Raw genomic sequence first — 20,316 nt, 5'->3', positions numbered from 1 at the left:
CTATCACCCTCACCTTATCACCCTCACCTTAACCTCCTTCCACCTATCGCATTTCCAACACCCCTCCCCCAAGTCCCTCCTCCCTACCTTTTATCTTAGCCTGCTTGGCACACTTTCTTCATTCTTGAAGAAGGGCTCATGCCCGAAACGTCGATTCTCCTGCTCCTTGGATGCTGCCTGACCTGCTGCGCTTTTCCAGCAACACATTTTCAGCTCTGATCTCCAGCATCTGCAGTCCTCACTTTCTCCTGTAACTAACAGACAGACCTGACGTGGTTGAGCTAGAACTTTCAATGTTTCTGGTGTTGCAATGTTTGTTTTATATAAAATAAGTTCTGCTGAGTCTGGAACAATAGCAATCCACAAGGAATGTGGAGTAATCGGCTGGTCTATAGAGGACTTCAGAGCTTCACATTCAGGCTGGATACTCTTAGAAACCAATGCCTTAATTGTTGGAGTATCCCAGTTAAACAAGTAATGAGATATGTACAGGAGCTATGTTCTGGTAATTTGTACTTTCCACTGTTTTTAGCAGTGCCCTGTGCATGCCTGAGAGTTTCAAAAGCTTGATTGTGCTGGCATGTATTCAATTAATTGACGAGTCCTGCCCCTATATGGAAGAACGAGTTCATATGATTGACCAACATGTGTTCCACCCGATAGATTCCTTCATGACTTGGTTAGACAGAGCACAGGGTTTCCATATATGTCAAGTCCTTCACTTCTCAAAACAGCATGCACTTTCAGGCTTCAACAATCAGCAACCTCTGACCAATCTTTCAATTGTGAAAGTGCTCATGCATAGCCCTATAGCGGTGTGTAACTGCCCGTGAAAATATAGTGATGGGTGCTCTAGGCTGACTTTTACTGCATACCAAGAGGTGGAGTAAGAACAAAATGGAGGACAATAGTAATAGTCTACCTGAACTTTAGCCAACCTGTAATTGGGGGATACACGAGACAAGGGAAAAGTAGTGACAGAGCAAAATCAGTTGGTGTAATGCCCAATTTGATAGACAAGGCAGGATTGTGAAGGTATGTGAATGAAACTGTCTTTTGTCTCACCAGTGTCACACAATAGCTATCTCCAGCAGGAGAGAAGATTATCATTTGTTCAAGGCACTCAAGTCCATTACAGTTGCTGAGAGTTCACTTGTAGTATCTGGAAGGGAGTTACTGTTGACCAGAATGTAAGCAAAACCAGCTACTAAATGCCACAGCTGTAGAAGAAGAGGAGCAAGCCAGCCATTAATACCTCTAGCCTCATCAGCAATTGAATGAATTCCTGACCAGTCTGCAATGTAACTCTGTATACCTGCCTTCCTAATCCTAATCTCTGAATTGCCATTGAGTAGCACGTCTATTAATCTCACATTTAAAACAAATAATTCATTTTGCATCATGATGAAATCTTTAATAAATCCCCCCTTAACATTCAAAATTCCAGCAGTTTTACAAAACCCTGATTAGAGCCCACTTGGAATTCTGAGAGCTGATCTGGGCACCACACATGAGGAAGGATATATTGCACTTGGAGGGTGTATAAAGAAGCTTTACAAAAATGATAACTGGACTTCAGGGGTTAAGTTATGAGGAGAGATTATAAAAGTCAAGCCTGATTTATCTCGGACTTAGAAAATTAAAGAGTAATTTGACAGATGTCTTCAGGATAGTAACAGGAAAAGACAAGATAGATCAAGAATAAACTATTTCCACTAGCTGGGGGTTCTAGAACTAGGGAGCACAGTCTGCGAATTAAGGCCAGACCATTTGGAAGCACTTCCACACATGAAGGGTGATAGAGGTTTGGAACTCTCTTCCACGAATGGCAGTGGATGCTGGATCAGTTGTTAATTTTAAATCTGAAATAGGTATATTTTTGTCAAGGTATATTAAGGGAGATGGGCCAAAGGCAGGTATATCGAGTTAGGCCAGAGATCAGCCATGATGTCATTGAACAGTTGACTAACCTCAAGGGACTGAATGGCCTACTTATGTTGCTATGTGTGCATCTAGAACTGCTCACAATACACCAAGTCTATTCTAACCAAGACATGACCTTTGTCCCCTTGTGTCTGAGTCGTTCATATATAAATACTCATTACATTTATCTGTTTGATTATTTTATATACCTCTTTGTGGTATTTTAATGATGTATGAACCTAACCCCAAGGCTTCTTGAGCTTCTCTTTCTTCTGGTTTTTCATTTTTTTGAAAGCTCCCTGTTTTAAATATTTTGAATCTAAAGTGGTTAACCACGCGTGTGCTGGTGTAGAAATCTGTTTGCTATGGTTTTGCCCATTCGCTTAATGCATCAATACCTCTTTATAATTTTATGCTTCCATTCTCGATTCTAATCAAGACAATAGCAATAATATTTGTAATTTTATATTTGTAATCTGTGACCACCAGCATAAACCAAATATAAGTGACTCATAAATCCATGGTTATTGAGGAATCACTTCACATCCCAATGTCTACAACTTTGTTATGTTTAGTTTTATTGTCTAACAATATATGGGTGTTGCTGGCCAGGCCAGCATTCCTTTCCCATCCCTAATTGTGCTTGAGAAGATGATGGTGAGCTGTCTTCTTGAAATAGTACAATTCATTTAGTGCAAGTGCACCACAGTGCAGTTCCAGGAGAGAAAGAGAGAGAGTGTGTGTGTGTGTGTGAGAAAAATTTGTAAGGCTGTGTTGTAGGAGCTTCGGTGACTTACTGCAGCATGTCCTCTTGAAGGCATGCATTGTTACCACAGTCTTGGTGGTGATAGGTTACCAACCAGGCAGGATGGTTTATGTTGTATGATGTAAAACTTCTTCAGAGTTGTTGGAGCTGCACTTACCCAAATAATGATCACACCCCTGACTTATGCCTTACGAATGGTGGACAGACACACTGGTCCAGTTCAGGTTCTGGTTGATGGCAATTCGCAAGATGCTGGTAACTATATTTTAACATGGCTGTGCCTTTCATCAAACTGGTTTTAATCTCATTTAATCCACTGTCCCCTTATCTGATAGCAGGCAAAGAATTGACGAAGTCAAGTGGCACGCATTTGAGGCTCAAATTTGCACATTCAAATTCACTGCAGGTTTGCTAATCTGCCTGAAATGATAAGTGATGTGAAATGCCTGTTGTTGATGATTCCTCTTTTCAAGGCTCGGTTTTCATTAACTTACTTTGATCTTTTCTACAGACACAGCTGACACAACCACAAGCTCACCTGCAGCAACAAGCACCGCAATCTCAAGTATGTTTGCAAAGGCCAATCGCACCTCTGTCCAGCAGTTCAGTAATTCAAAGGATGCATCGCTGATTTACCTCGCACCTGCAAACAGCACAAATACTTTGGAGGCAGTGTTGGTGGGAAAGACCAGAAATGTGATAGGCTTCTTTGGGTTTACTTTGAAAGGCATCATAGGGTGGGGGCAGAGGAGGAAACCCGTACTTAAGAGCACAAGTTCTCAATTCTTCACATGTCCTGTACCTCACACCCTTGCATGCTCACTGATAGTGATACTTCCAACCAAACCATGCAGATGAAGTAAATGATAATTCTTTTTACAGTCACAAGTAAACCCACATTAGCAAGTATTTCAGTCAAGTAAATCGATTATTTGGGATTTTTCTCTCATGGCCATAAGGACAAAATGTGTATGCAGTTGATAATGAAATGTAGTTAGCATGTTGTATAATCCAGATCTTTCACATGTTGAAAACAGAAGGAAGGGTCAAAAATGAGGTGCAACCATCTGAGCACCTTTTCTCTGATGCAAGCATTCATCAGTTTGCATGGTTTACACCAGTACCTAGCAGCATCCTTGACTTTGCTGCACTCATTCAAGGAGAAAGTGAGGTCTGCAGATGCTGGAGATCAAAGTTGAAACTTTATTGCTGGAACAGCACAGCAGGTCAGGCAGCATCCAGGGAACAGGAGATTCGACGTTTCGGGCACAGGCCCTTCTTCAAGAATGAGAAGGGCCTGAAGAAGGGCCTGTGCCCGAAACGTCGAATCTCCTGTTCCCTGGATGCTGCCTGACCTGCTGTGCTGTTCCAGCAATAAAGTTTCAACCTTGCACTCATTCAAATAGGGCCATTATGATGTTGATCAGTCAAAGATTGAAAACTCTTGGGAGTTGAAATTGTGCTGTCCGCTAACTTGTGCATGCCAATTTTCATTATGAACTAATTATCCACGACAGGTAAGCAAGCAGGTCAACATTAAAATGTTGGGCAACAGAAATACTTCAACTCTTTCTTTGCTCACGCCACAGGTCCAGTTTTAAACTGCAACGTTAAATAGCATTGATGTATGCTACAGAAGTGAACAAAATGGCACACATCTACTGTTAGCCTACAGTTTTAAAGAGGGCATGTTTCATTATCCTTTCTATTCTTGTTGTGATTCATAATAGTCACCATTGAAAACAGTCTTTTTTCCTTTCAGACGAGCAATGAGATTCCTTCATTTTCCAAATAGAAGGAATGTGTTGATGTTAGACTATATGTATATAAATCTAAATCCTACACATTTTAGTTTTTCGGGACCAAATATGTTTTTTTTTCATTTCTGTTTTACTTGTGTGACTAAACTTCTGTATTTTTTAAAAAGCTTGTATTTTAATTTCCTGCATGACATTAATCTGAATAGTCTATGTGCAGGGTTTTGTTAATGCGTAATGTTATTCTCTTAACTTCTGGCTAAAATTACCTGTCCTTTTCAACAGCCACTAATTTTCTATGAACTAAGCAAACGGTGAAGTCTCGCAAAGGCTCATATATTTGATAAGGCTGTTTTGGCAGCTCCCTCTCAAAACTGACAGGCCGTGGAAAAGTGCTATTGATTCTCTTTTCTCTCGTGGTTGACTTCTTTCTCTGCCACATTATTAAACAATTTTCAGTTGCTCTTACTCTAATCATCCTTTTCATGATCTCTGAGTGTCCAAAGATACGCGGTTGTTGTTTTCTCTGCATCCTCTCCATACTAAAATTCAGATGAGTTTCAATACCTATTGCATTAAGAATGAATCACAATGTAATTACAGCATTGCTAGAATTTGGTTTCACTTCACAAAAATTCTCCAATTAGTGTGGAAATAAAGTCTGAATCCGTTGTCAGAGTCCAATTGGGGATTGTCGTCCCTGCAGGATCCCCCTGAAATGTTCCGGAATTAAAATGTAGTCTCGCATGCCCTACCATGAATAGCCCAGAAGGAAAAGCCAATGGGCTTGAAAAAATTGCATTTATCTTGCTTTTGTCACAGCAGGTTTGTTACTGAAGACATCAGTTTGTTACTGAAGAAAAGAAATATCTCCTTGAGCAGGGAGGGGAAGAATGTTTTTCACTCAAAGGGTGATGGGAATCTGGAACTCACTGTCTGTAAGGGTGGGAGAGGCAGAAATCCTCATAACATTGTGGAAATATTTAGATCTGCACTTGGGATGCCAAGGCTATGGGCCAAGTGCTAGAAAATGGGGTTAGAATAGTTGGTTGAATTTTCTTAACCGGCACGGACTCTACAGGCTGAAGGGCCTTTTTCTGTGCTGTAGATACCTGTGACTCTGTGACACTTAGAGTGGGAAGTCATTTGATGAATCTTCCAGAAATACATTCAACCAGTTGGGAACTCTAGTTGAACCTCATACTTAATGGGGAAAGGGACCTTGACAGCAGATTAAAGTTTACAAATTTAGAGTTGGTGTTAAGTTGAATGTTGTCTACAGCAATGTTGTACTTACATTGGAGATGACGCATATTTTTTTCATGCAGTCCTTAAATATGTATTTCTTTGCCTTATTCAACGTCTTCTTCTACTACAATCTATAGAGTTTCAAAATCCGGTTTCGACACCACTTCAGCACAGTGTCTTGACTTTTCTTCCCTATCTTTGCTTCCATAGAAGATGTTTTATCTATTTGTTGATGTTTTTCCTTGGTTTGTTAATTTAAGAAAATCCTCTCCAAATTGTTAGATAAAATGTTCCAATTCCCAAGTTTGCTCAACACCGAAGTTTGGGTGGCACAGTGGTTAGCATTGCTGCCTCATAGCACCAGAGAACCGGGTTCAATTCCCAACTCGGGCAACTGTCTGTGTGGAGTTTGCACATTCTCCCTGTGTCTGCATGGATTTGCTCTGGTTTCCTCCCACAGTCCAAAGATGTGCAGGTTAGGTGTATTGGCCATGCTAAATTGCCTGTGGTGTTAGGTGAATGGGTAAATGTAGGGGAACGGGTCTGGGTGGGTTGCTCTTCGGAGGGTCAGTGTGGACTTGTTGGGCCAAAGGGCCTTTTTCCACACTGTATCTAGTCTAATCTTTTAAGTAATTATTGTTTAACACAATTGATACATGCAGAAGTAATGTACTATTAGTGCATAGACTGGCTCAGTAGAAAATGCATTTGTTTGTGGAAATTAAGAATACAACTTTGTAACGTGCTGTAATGTGCTTTTAATCCTAGCTACCCCAAGTGGAGGCGAGGATTGTGGTAAGAAAACTTCTCTTGATGTTATATAGTGTAAATGATCATTTGTTCAATGAAAATTATAAATTGTACCTTTATAGATGCTGATTATTTGTTTATGTTACAACATCAAAGTCTAAAAGTGTGGTGCTGGAAAAGCACAGTCAGTTAGGCTGTTACAACATGAAGATGAATGGCTAAAAAATCAGCCTTTCCTACCTCTGTCCTCAAAACACAGTAAAATTAAACCATTCAAAGACCCTCAAAGTTGACCTCGGTGATTCCTAACCAGACATTTTTGAATCAGCAATTCCAGACTCTGAATAATCAATTCTCAACACCAGTTTGCAACTTAAACATAAAATTTAACAATTTTATAACAATGCGGCAACCTTAGCAGAGCAAAATTTAAACAATGAAGTAATTAATTGATGTTATGTTTAAACCCAAAACCCCTTATTTTCAGCCCCATTCACACAAGACAAACACAACTTAGGGATTAATAAAAGAAAATAAAACAATTGGCCAAATTACCAAAGTGTTTTTGTAGCACATTCTTCCACAAGCCGACATACCTATTTCTTGGTTGATTTTCTCCTAGTAGATGCCGACCAGGAATCTCTCCTGTTCCCTCAGAAGAAGTCATTATTACCTCATTACTTAGCTTCTATTTTCCAAACTTCCAATTGCTGGTAATGGGAGGGTAGGCAGAGAGCTTTCAAATCTTCATTCTGTAGCATCAAGAGTCAAACTCCTACTCCTAAGAACAGTTTAAAACACTAGCCTCTGACTGAGCATCAGACTGACTATCTCCCCACAAGTTTCCAGTCATTTGATAAGGTCCTTCATGGTAAGCTGGTCCAGAAGATTAAATCATATGGGATCTATTTGATTTGTAAGTTGGATATAAAATTGGCTTGGTCACAGACTGAAGGTAGTTGAGGAGTGACCAGTGATGTTTCACAAGGCTGAATGCTGAGACCTCTGTTGTTTGTAATATATGAAAATGTAAACTGTCTGATGACACAAAAATTGGAAGAAGGATATTAAAGGATACGATTAGGCAGAGAAATGGCAGATCCAAATGAGAGTGATGTCTTTTGGAAGGTCAAATGCAAGAGGAACATATATAGTAAATGGCAGGACAATTAGGAGCCTTGATATAGAGGGAAATATTGAGGTGCAAGTCCATAGCTCTCTGAAGGTAATAACACAAGTGATTAAGGTGGTAACGAAGGCACATGGCATGCTCACTTTCATTGGTCAGTGCATTCACTGTAAAAGTTGACAAGTCATATTGCAGCTGTGTAAAACATCAGTGAGGCTTCAGTTGGAATATTGTGTGCAGTTTTGGTCACCACATTACAGGAAAGATGTGGCAAGGTGACTCAGTGATTAGCACTGCTGCCTCACAGCGCCAGAGACCCGGGTTTGATTCCAGCCTCAGGCGACTGTCTGTGTGGAGTTTGTATATTCTCCCCGTGTCTGCGTGGGTTTCCCCTGGGTGCTCTGGTTTCCTCCCACCATCCAAAGATGTGCAGGGTCAGGTGAATTGGCCATACTAAATTGCCCGTAGTGTTAGGTAAGGGGTAAATATAGGGGTATGGGTGGGTTACGCTTCGGCGGGTCGGTGTGGACTTGTTGGGCCGAAGGGTCTGTTTCCACACTGTAATGTAATGTAAAACACTTAGAAGGAGATTCACCCTACTGGATGGCAATGAGGAGGCTTCCAGCATTATAAAAGATGTCTTGCCTTTGAGGAACTTTCGGGCTGCTATTATTGCATTGACTCAGAGTTGAATAAAGTGTTATCTCTCTCATGGCAAGATGGTGATGATGTATACTAGCATGAAAATTAAAATGCAGCCAAGAGGTCTACAAATCATGTAAGGAGACCCTGCCCCTAAAACGTCCCATCTGCACCCAGTGGGGATTATAACAGCACAATCCTTCCTTGCATAGCCACCTCAGAAAGTGTCGCAGGTGAATGGAGGTGTTGACAGAAACTGGTTTGATTCTCTGCTGACTTGCCATTGGCCCTCTGATCACAAGTAAGATCTCTTTAGGGATGGTGGCATTTGTTGGGGCAATGACTACTGGAAATGTAGGGCCTGGTCACTACTGCATGTTCCCTACTGCACAAAAGAAGCCCACTCCTAGCTTTTTTACCGAGTTAAAAAAACAATAGCCTTTAGTTACTCCTCTTCTGTACTGGCGCTACAGTGCCATCGAATCTTACTCCTACACAGCATTTGTTGAATCCTTCGGTAGGACCATACTGATCTACCCTGTCCTTTTCTTAGCAAAAAGCAGAGAAAATGGGTTGAGTTTGATGCAGAGGTTGAACTGGGCGGGGAGGTCATCTCCCTTCTCCAGCTCATGTCCCCATTTGGATGTTCAGTGCTGCGCGTTTGCATGGAAAATGGATGTGGTAAGAGAGGATATTAGTTCCAAATGGCACCACCATTATTGATGGACAAAAAAAACTTTGGATGTCCAAGATGTCTGTAATTGATGGATTCCTGTAGCAACCAACATAAGTAGCTAGTCTACCCAGCATTTTGTCCTCATGCATGCCCTGCACAGACTGTCCATTAATGTTGGTGGAGGTCAGAAATTGGACTGGCAAAATCTGAAATAAATTTGAAACAAATGAGACTTGTGGAAGTATTTCATTAGTGAAGGGGGAATGGCTGATTTATTTGTGTAAGGCTCACTCATGTTCTGAAAGTTGATAAAATGTGTGCTTTTTCCACCTCTTGAACAAAGAAAGAATAATTGACCTTTCTTGAGGATGCTTTTTCATGAATGTACGAACAACAAAAACTTGATCTTTATTTCTTTTTGATTTTTCAGACAATGCTAATGTTACAATCATAGCCTTGAATGTCACAAGTAACAGTGTCAGCCTGAAAATTACTTACAACCTCAATAAAGCTCATAATATCACAATTCTAAATAAAACATTTGAATTGTCTGAAAATAAGAGCGAAATCATAGAAGTGATCATGGAACTAACATTCTGTAGGAGTTATGAACTCAATGCAACTCTCCATGGGAAGTGTCAACCTGTTATTAAACCAATAAACATCATAACACATCCACCTTCTGGTAAGTGTTATTTGATTAGCCTTTAAAATACTTCAAAATGCTCCAAAGCATTGTGTTTGCTAATGTAGTTCACAATATGCAGATATTCAGTTCTTATTAAAATATGCAGTCTTCTAAGCTTGTAGCTTTTAAAGGTTTTGATGTCTCCAAGGACAAATATACCGCGGGTTAATAAGAGCATAACATTATGTGACTATTTTCAACTTTTCTTGAGAAGATCGTGGATTCGAACTACAAGCAAAGATCCAACCTAAAAATGAAATTCATTTTGAGCTGACCGAACCTCCCAATATGGATAATTGCAATTTGCTGTATAATTGGAACTGCAATTCATTGCAAGGTATTTATAAAAATAATATTATTGCATTTTTGTGCATTATTCATAGGCTGCAAGAAAGCAACCAGTTTTCCAAAACATCATACGTGCCATTAATAGAATTTGTGTTCATTCAAACAAAGCTGTTGGAAATAGTTCAGCTGGAGAAGGTGATATATTCCATTTTTGTAGCCTGTTTTGTGGTGCCAGGATTATGCAAATGAAGCTGTAAACTTTTCAAGCACAGTCTTTTGATACAATGTAGGAAATACAGCATTCAGCTTAAACGCAGCAAAGTCCCACATACTGCAGTGGAATAAATGACCAGATAACCTGTTTCTTGATTATTTTTTGATGGATAAGTTTTGGTCTGAGGCCTGAATATCTCATTTAAATGATGGTAGCACTAACAGTGGGAAAAAAAAATCTGCACTTGAGCCCTAGAAAGCTCTTCACTGCAGTGATAAACAATTGACAGAATGACAGAAGTGGAATCGTGCCGAAGGAGGCTATTTGACCCGCCATGTCTGCACCAAAAAGGAAGCAGACATCGCCGCTGTGACCTTCGATTCTACTGTTCTTGAATTATTGAAGCCGCTAAAATTTAGCCAAACTACCTCTTGCAGGTGTTGGATGGGAGTAGAAGCAAAATGGGAACTTGCATTCTCCTCAACTGAGGGGCAACTGTTTGTTTCACTTGAAACTGTTTTGTTTAAAGTTCACAACAAGAGATTTTGCATTTAATGTGAGATAGTGTCAGCCATTACTCTCAATTTCTGAATTTTTAGAAAGCAGTAAATAACCTACAATTATGATTTGTGAAAGTGTAATTGTACATCCCTTGACTCCATTCAGATTCTTATTATCCAAGCAGTCTGCAGCTTCTCATTCTCTAACCAAAATGCACCATCTTCTATTTTGTTATATTATAATTTTGATTGTTCATTCTATACTTGGAATGTGCTGAAGAATTACAATTTGAAGTTTCCTTCCTTGCCCCCCTACACCAACATATCTCCCTCAAATAGAAGATCCCACTAGACTTCCTTTTAACAATGGTTCTGAGGTTGCAAAATGTTCCTGCATCCTCCCACTTCCTGGCCCCACTGTAGGTTGTGACATTATCTATACTACCATGTCACACACAGTTACTTCAGAGACTGTACATTATTTTGTTTTTCCACCTCCTGTTAGAGGAGGAGACACACCCAAACATTGAGACAAGGAGAACAAAGGTGCATAACAGAAAGTTTTGACAACCTTCTTGAGTAATAGGAGAGACAAGAATAACATAAAAGAGAGTAATACATCATAGAGAAGTCCAATAACATAGAGGTATTTACAGCAAGTCTAGGTAAACCTATCAGAGAGAAGGAAAAAGAAGGAAAAACTGATTGCATTAGATTAAAAGGAAGGCAGAAGATTAGATTAGATTACTAACAGTGTGGAAACAGGCCCTTCGGCCCAACAAGTCTACACCGACCCGCTGAAGCGCAACCCACCCATTCCCCCTTTACCTAACACTACAGGCAATTTAGCATGGCCAATTCACCTGACCTGCACATCTTTGGACTGTGGGAGGAAACCAGACCACCTGGAGGAAACCCACGCAGACACGGGGAGAATGTGCAAACTCCACACAGTCAGTCGCCTGAGGCAGGAATTGAACCCGGGTCTCTGGCGCTGTGAGGCAGCAGTGCTAACCACTATGCCACCGTGCCGCCCAAATGTTCAGGGATGGTGCAAATGGTGGATTAGCCATGGGAAATATAAATACTGACCAATTGGACCAAATAGCCCATCTCCATGCTTTGGAATCATTGTAAGAGAAATACCTTTTTACCAGGAAAGGTTGACACTGAATTTAAAGCCATCCTGCAGGACCCTGATTAGATTATTTTTCATTGTATACCTCAAAAAGTCATGGAAACTAATGTTGCCCCTGAAAAGTAACCCTGGAAGGGGAAGCAGAAAGAATCTCAAAAGTTTGAGGAAGGAGTGAAGCTAATTGTTTCATGTTAGTAATTTGCAGTAATGGCAGAAGTAGTATTCACCCCTAACAGAATGCTGCCATCAAGGCAAAAAGATATTTTGCCTATCACACATGTGAGAAATGTGATGTATGAATTTCAGTGCCAGTGTGATGCCCAATATATGGATTGTACACCTCAAAGGCTGGTGGATCATCCAAACAACATGCCCCTTTGGCTGTTCGCAACAAGCAAGATACTGACTGTACCCATTCAGTCTGTGCTTGTAAACATCCCAACACAGCATCCAACATGAGATGTGATTCTGCAATTGGACAAGATTTGCTAAGTAACCCTGAGCATGTGAAGAATTGCACTGAGAGCCAAGTAAGGGTTGTCAATCAGACTCATGTATACTGGAAGGTGCCCACAATAATATGCATGGCCTTGTTCTTTGCAGAGAGAAAGAACAGGTACAATACTGCATAAAACCGAAAGAACTGTGGATGCTGTAAATCAGAAACAAAAATGGAAATTGCTGGAAAAGTTCAGCGGGTCTGGCAGCATCTGTGGAGAGAAATCAGAGTTAACATTTTGGGTCGGGTTTTGAGGAAGAGACACCGGACCCGAAATGTTAACTCTGAATGGTGAGAGCCATTCTCTGGTTCATTTCTTAGAGCAATGTCTTGACCAATTTGAATCAAGCGGCCTTGTTTAACATTTAAACAAAGCTCGGTATTTAACTGTCAATCACCATTACGTTCGGAATGAATAATCCTTCACTGGTCAGAGTCCATTTGCCAACCAATGATCACTTTCCGCTCATACAAGATAAATGTTGTTTTTCATTTACTTTGCTCTTTCTGGTGAATTGTCCTGATGTGTCCACAATGAAGAACTTTGACAAAATTGTTTTTATTGCTGAAAAAATGCAATGTATCAGTTCCGAGAAGTTTGAAATAAATCCACCATCTTTTCATATATGTTTTTTGCCTTTCAGAAAATGTAAACGATCACGTAATAAAAGTTGTAAATGCCACTCCCTGTCAGCAGTACAGCTGCTCTGTTGACATTCAACAAAAATCTTCAACATGGACCAAGACTGTAAACAAGAGTATAAAACTTGAATATGAAAGTAAGCAACCAAGATTCCAATAAGGTGTCAATCAGATGTCTTAGTTACTCTGAAATGAGGGCAACTTTTCCTGTTGGGTTCCATGCCACATGGAATGAATATTCTGGAATTACGAAAGGATCTCTCAATGATTCTCTTATTGGCTTTACACATGCCTCTCAGTTTGATCAAAAGATTGTTGCTGATTTTTTTTGACTGATGCTTTCTTTGTGACAATTCCATTTTTCTTGTTAACAATAAAATTTTAAGACTGGCATCCTCTGAGGTCAGTTAAAGGAAAAAGAGAATACCAGGCAGTTTCTGTTGTATCAAAGCTGGCATCCATGAGTGCACACCCAAATATGGAGCTCAGGATGATGGTTGGTCAGCTTTGTTTTTCAGCCTCTGTCTCACCAGAGAGAAAGTGATTGACTTATTCGATTTGTTCTCATATGTGACCCACAAATAACATCAATTCTTAGCACAGCAGTTTGTGACAATACTGTGGCAATACTTCTGACTTGTTTTAATTTTGAAGACAGATTTTGAGCCTTAAGTGTGAGTGGTCTGTCCAAGCCATTAATGTAAATGGCTTATGAGGTCTTTATTTTAGACATTAAAAAAAAGAAGTGGCATGAATAGGTGAAGTCAGGCTCCCACAGAACCAGGGTTTTAATTTGGCTTTCAGCGATTATTGGGGTTTTGAAGTTGGTTGTGGAAGCTGCCATACATCTCTCTGAATGCCAGAATTTTCTCTTGATGTTGAGCTGGAGGAACATTGTAGATGAGACAATCTATTTTGCCGAACTTGTCTTTGCCAAGGTTGTGTTTATGGGACGTTACTATATTGGAACAGTTGCTGTTTAGTCTATTAATCTGTTACTATTAGTCTATTAATCTGTTACTATTAGTCTATTAATCTGTTATTCTATTAAGTTTTCCAATAGAGTTAAAATTATGTCTGTTCTTCTTTCTTTTGTTTGTATTTAAACTAGAGATAAGAATAAGGTGTATTTTGCTTCAAACCAAGTAGTGTAGCCAATCAAATTACATCTGGAACACAGCACCTAACACTTCCCTTTAAATAAGGTAAACGTGAGGGTCTGGGCTGTCTCCTAGTTATGTTTGACAGAGATTTGATCTATTCCAGGACTATTGCCAATGCTAATGATGAACACTAAGCTTCTTATCTCTCTGATCCCCACAAGCAGCCAGCGTTCCTTCATGCTCCATAAACTCTAACTTATCCAAAGCTCTGGCACTGGTAATCATGTCTCACACTGCGTCTTTCTTTCCATCACCCTCTTTTATTGCACTGACTCTCCATTTTTCAGTGTGTTCGATTTAAATCCATGATATCATCTATGATTCCATCTCACATTATTCTGTATTTACTAGCCTCCTGTTCAAGCCTCATGGGCAACCTACTGCCTTCATCATGGCAGAGGCCTCAGTTGTTTCTATCTTAGTTTATAGAAGCTCAAATCTCTGTGCCTTGCCACTTTATCTCCAAGCGAGAAAACCTTAATATCTTTCTCTGCAACCAAACTTCATATCACCCCTTTCAGCTACTCTTATACAAGCACCTCTTTTTTTACACCAAATTTGAATTCCTGTTGGACATTATTTTCAGTAAAAGCACAACATCAATGTTAAATTCTTGTTGCGGTCAGTTGTACAGTACAGTCTCTATCCTTACCTTGCCTCCATTCCCACTGTGATTAGTTACTATTGTGCTGAATGCTGGGAATACAAGAATCCTGCAATTGAGTTTGGTCTTATTCCCTCCTATGCTGAGGCACAAATATATTTCAAACTTGAAGAAGGTGCATGTAAGTTGTACTTCCACGATTTGGTGTGCAAAGCACTAGTCAGTGTTAAACATGCTTCTATCTGACACACTGTTCTAGTAGGAGAATGAAAGGTAGGTCTTTCCAAGAGCTTTTAACTTGTCTCAGGTTTGAAACACAGCAAGTTGACAGACCATGTGTAGTGGCGTGCTGTAGCACTAGTTCCTCCAGAGTGCGACATTCCTATCATTGTGGCTTTTCCTGCACAGCCTTCCCCTTTCTTTGAGTAGTTGAGCCATCTAAGCGTTCTGCTTTTCACAGGCCCCTGTGAATGGTCATTGAAGAAATGTACTCCTAACATCTCAATCACCTCATACAAGAAGATCTGCTAGTTAATTTATCATCCTTATATGTTTCGTGACAGCTGGACAAGAGTCGATTTAGGCACCAATGAGTTCAAACAGTTCTCGGAAATATGGACAAAATACTTGCAGAATTTCTGATACTGTCTTATTCAAATTTTATAGAACCGAATAAACCGGATATTAACTACACTAAACGTTTAACTATGAGCATTGCCGTGGATTGGAGTGTACAAGAGGATGACCTAAAGCCAGTGACATCTGTTGAAATAACTTGCACAGCTATTGACAATTCACGTAAGTGCTATTCTTCTCTGGGCAGTACAACAGCGACAGTTGCAACCTTGCAATCGCAGTGAAACATTTGGGGATTATTTTGGTTCAGAGTTTTCTGTAACAGGGAACTATAGATATTCTCATGTTCATTAGACAGGCTCTGTTTAATCTCCAAATTGTGAAATGAAACTGGCATAGAGCTATCACCGAGTGTCGCGAATCTAAATAAACAGCACAAACAAATGTAGGTCTCCTTAACTAGTCACATTGAAGAAATATGATATTAACAGCATTTAGAGGTATAAATTTAGGTGGTCACGTTAATTAGGAGGGAAAGAAAAGGTGGAATAACAGGCATTTAAAAATACTATAGACCAAAAGGAAGGTGTAAAAATATTTTTTATTTTGACATTCCAAAAAGGAATGGGACACCATATTTAAGACCATTAGCAATACGAACAAGAGTAGGTAGTTTGGTTCCTTGAATCTGCTCCACCATTCAATAAGATTGGGGCTGAACCAACATTCCTCATGTCCACTGTTCTGCATTTTCCTCATAAACTTTGATTCCCCTATTGATCAATAATCTTATCTATCTCAGCATTAAATATACACAAAGAAACTTCTCCCACAGCTCTCAGTGGCAAGAAGTTCCAAAGACTCTCAACCCTCTGAGAGAAGAAATTCCTCCTCACCTGAATATAAATTGCTGCATTATCGGGTCTAGACTCTCCCATGAGGGGAAACATCCTCTCAGCATTTCTACTGTCAGGCCAATTAAGAATCCTATATGTTTCAGTGAGATTGCCTCTCATGATTCTAAACTCCAGTGAGTAGAGTCCCACCCTGTTTAGTCCCACCCTCCACACCAGTGATCAACCACATGAAGCTTCTCTGAACTGCCTCCAAAGAGATTAGTCTTGCCTTAAGTAAGGAGCCAGACACTGCTCATAGTCCTTGAGGCTTGTTCTAACCAGCACTTTGTCGAGTTGCAGTCAGTGTTCCCTGCTCATACACTCCAATCCCCCTGAAATAAGGGCCAACATACCATTAGCCTTCCTGATTAGCTGCTGCATCCGTGTGCTGGCTTTTTATGTTTTGTGCACAAGTATCCCCAAGCCACTGTGTTACAGCTTTCTGCAGTCTTTCTCTATTTAAATAATGTTCTGTTCATTTATTATCCTTTCTGAAATGAAGAACTTCACATTTTCCCGTTTTTCCAACATTACATTATAAATCATTTGCCCTCTTTCTTAACCTGGCGATAGCTTTCTGTAAACTATTTGTCTCTACAATGTGCCTTGCCACCTATTTTTGTGTCATCTGCAAATTTTGCTACAGTACATTTGCTTCCTTATTCCAAGTCATTAATAGAAATTCTAAATAGTACTGTACCCTGTGAAACCCCTCTGATTTCAGGTCACCAACCTCAAAAGGAACCCCTTATCTCTACTTGCCGTTTCCTGTCCATTAGACGATTCTCTATTTACGCCAACATATTACTTCTAACACCATGGTGTTGTCTTATGATTTAACCTTTTGTGAAGTACGTTGTCAGGTACCTTCTGGAAATTCAAGTACGACACATCTACTGGTCCCTCTCTATCCATTCTGGTTGAGACTTCCTCGATAAGCTCCAATAAGTTAGTTAGACAGTTTGTCTTTCATGAAGCCATGCTGACTCTGCTTGATTAGATTATGGTTTTCCAAAAATGGTACTGTTATTTCTTTAGTAATTGATTCCAACACCTGTCCCACGATCGATACTAGGCTTATCAGCCTATAGTTACCGGTTTTTCACCTCCCTCCTTTTTTGAAAAGATTGTCAGTTTTCCAATTCTCTGGTACGACTCCAGAATCCAAGGATTTATTGACAATTACAACAAGTGCATCCACTGTTTCCATAGAAATTTCCTTTAGGATCCTAGGATACAGGCCATCACCTCTGGGACACCCTGACCAACCAACCCAACCACCCTGTGGCTCAACATTTCAACTCCCCCTCCCACTCCACCAAGGATATGCAGGTCTTTGGACTCCTCCATCGCCTAACCTGCAATCTTCTTCCTGACCTCTCCGCCCCCACCCCAGTCTGACCTATCACCCTCACCTTGACCTCTTTCCACCTATCACATTTCCAATGCCCCTCCCCCAAGTCCCTCCTCCCTACCTTTTATCTTAACCTGCTGGACAAACTTTCCTCATTCCTGAAGAAGGGCTTATGCCCGAAACATCGATTCTCCTGTTCCCTGGATGCTGCCTGACCTGCTGCGCTTCTCCAGCAACACATTTTCAGTACAGGCCATCATGGGCAAGGGCCTTACATGCCTGAAGCCCAATTAGTTTGTTGAATATTACTGCTCTCATGACGGTGATTGTAAATAATCCCTCCTGTATCTTGCACTGTAAAGACTGATGAAAAATATTTGTTCAACTCCTCTGCCATTTCCTTGTTCCCCATAACTGTCTCCCATAATTCATTTTCTAGGTTCACTTCGATCTTCATCTTCCTTTTTATATATTTAATCAGAGAATCCCTACAGTGTGGAAACATCAGCCCAATGAGTCCACACTGACCCCCCAAAGAGTAACCCACCTAGACCCATTCCTCTACTACTCTACATTTTACCCCAGACTAATGCACCTAACCTATACATCCCTGAACACTATGGGCAATTTAGCATGGCCAATTCACCTAACCTGCACATGTTTGGATTGTGGGAGGAAACCAGAGCACCCAGGGGAAAACCAGGCAGACTATGGGAGAATGTACAAACTCCACTCAGACAGTCACCCAAGATGGGAGTTGAACCCGGTCTCTGGCACTGTGAGGCAGCAGAGCTAACTACTGAGCCATTGTGTCACCCATAACGAGCTCTATACTGTAAGTTTTTATGTTTTTCACTAGTTTGCTTTTGTAGTTTTCTCTTTTTATTATCTTTTTAGACCTCCTTTGCTGGATTCCCAATTTATCCCAATCTTTGGAGCTATCACTGAGTTTTGTCTCCTTATTTACTTTTTCTTTCAACTTTATACTATTGTTAACTTGCTTACTTAGCGATGGTTAGTTCGTCCCTCACTTCGAATCTTTCCTCCTGACTGAGATTTATTTTTGCCTTGAATTAGTTCCTCAAATGTGTACTGCGGCCTATTGCCTATGTTGCCTTTTAATCTATCTGCCCAATCCGCTTTAGCTAACTCTATCCTCCTTTCATTGTAATTCCCTTTGTCAAAATTAAACACAGTTGTTTCCGACCCAAGTTTCTCTCACACAAACTGAATATTGATTTCTACTATGTTATGATCACTACTTCCTAGGGGATCTTTTACTCTAAGGTCATTTATTAACTGTGCCTCCTTATCAATTACCAGGTGCATGGCAGTTTATTCCCTCGTTAACTCCATGACATATTGATATAGGAACCTATCTTTAATTCGTTCCATGAATTCATTGTCATAGGTACCCTTTCCAACTTGATTGACCCAATCAACATGAAGATCAAAATCACCTCTCAGTATTGTTTTATTCTTTTTACTTGTTCCTATTGTTTGTTGGTTTATAGCCTTTCTGACAAAGTGGCTACTGTTTGGGGTGGGGGAGGGGGGAGGGTCAATACAATACTCTTGCTAATGTCATCTTTCCCTTTCTGTTTTTTACCTCCACCCAAAAGACTCTACATCATCTGAGCCTAGATCATCTCCTGCAGCTGTCCCCATTTCATCTCTTAATAATGATATTATCCTAACACCTTTTCCATCCCTCCTGCTTTCTGACAGGTCAAATATCCGGGAATGTTAAGTTCCCAGTTCTGATCACCTTATAACCATGTCTCTGTAATGGCTATGAGATCACATTCATTTATCTCGATATCTGCCATAAGTTAATTTACCTTATTTGGAATGCTTCATGCATTAAGATTCAAAGCTTTTAGGCTTACCTTTTGCTATTTTCAAACATCTTAACTTTTCCTTGTACTGTGGCCCAATTTGCCTCTTGTCCTTGACTATCCTTTCTTGAATTTTACTGTTCTTTCTTTTATTAGCATCATTGTTTCTCTTTACCTTCCCACCCTACTTCTCCCACAATCCCCCACCCCTGACATCAATCCTGATCCTGCCCTTCCAGTTTGTATTGGTCCCACCTCTGGCCCTGACATCCCAGACATCTGAAACCCTCTCCATGCACCATTCTCCATAGTTACTTTTCTCCAGTTAGTTGAGAATCATTGGCAGTAATTAATAGTTATCACATTATCATGGGTACTTCATCTTGAAGTGCTCAATTTAATTTTTTTGGCTGAATTTGCTTTGTCACAATACCCAAATTTCATGTCATTATATCAGTTCTCTTTTGAAATTTGCCATTGACTCAACTTCCACCATCCTTTTGGCCAGTGCATTCCAGATTGTAACTATCTCTCCAGAAAAATATTTTTTATTCTCCATTGATTCTTTGCAGTTACTTAAAAGTTGTGCAGTGCATCTTCCAACATCCCTGCAAATGGAAACAATGTGTTCTTATTTGCTTTATCAAAATCTTTCATGATGTTGAATGTCTCTCTTAAACTTTAGCTTCTCTGCTGTAACAATAAGTAGCATTTATATAGCAACTATAGTGTCCCAAAGACACTTCTCAAAGCAGAACTAGAGCTGATTTCTCTAGTGTCCAAAAACTGAAGTCATGAATTTAAGGCCTTGCCTTATTGACAGTTCTAGTCTGATCTCTTCTATTAATTTCACTTAAACAAGGTTAAGGAGTTTCAAGTTCATTGTGGCTTCAGCTATTCCTCATTAACCTCACTCCCTGCCTGTCCCTCTCTCTCTCTCCCTCTCCACTTCCACCCTCTTTCCCTCACTGATTCCACAATCTCTCCCTGTGTTGAATTCCCACAGTCACTTTCCCTCTCCTGAC

At 40.2% G+C, this 20,316-nt stretch overlaps 1 protein-coding gene across 30 annotated transcripts in view; it reads left to right on the top strand.

The window, feature by feature from the left end:
• The window catches only part of ptprc (protein tyrosine phosphatase receptor type C), a 156,662-nt gene that overhangs the window by 89,405 nt on the left and 46,941 nt on the right, over window positions 1–20,316 (top strand). For 29 of the 30 annotated variants that reach the window (XM_043699750.1, XM_043699758.1, XM_043699767.1 and 26 more), the window contains 6 exons: window positions 3,201–3,254; window positions 6,463–6,489; window positions 9,322–9,576; window positions 9,794–9,916; window positions 12,863–12,997; window positions 15,294–15,425. In XM_043699750.1, coding sequence (XP_043555685.1) covers window positions 3,201–3,254; window positions 6,463–6,489; window positions 9,322–9,576; window positions 9,794–9,916; window positions 12,863–12,997; window positions 15,294–15,425 — 726 coding nt within the window. The remainder of the gene's footprint in view (window positions 1–3,200; window positions 3,255–6,462; window positions 6,490–9,321; window positions 9,577–9,793; window positions 9,917–12,862; window positions 12,998–15,293; window positions 15,426–20,316) is intronic. The other variant, XM_043699780.1, reaches the window with a different exon arrangement.

The sequence above is a fragment of the Chiloscyllium plagiosum genome, chromosome 11 (genome assembly GCF_004010195.1).
Source record: "Chiloscyllium plagiosum isolate BGI_BamShark_2017 chromosome 11, ASM401019v2, whole genome shotgun sequence".
NCBI classification, from domain to species: Eukaryota; Metazoa; Chordata; class Chondrichthyes; order Orectolobiformes; family Hemiscylliidae; genus Chiloscyllium; species Chiloscyllium plagiosum.
Note: the sequence above shows the minus strand (reverse complement) of the source record. Positions and strands in the feature narration are given on the sequence as shown.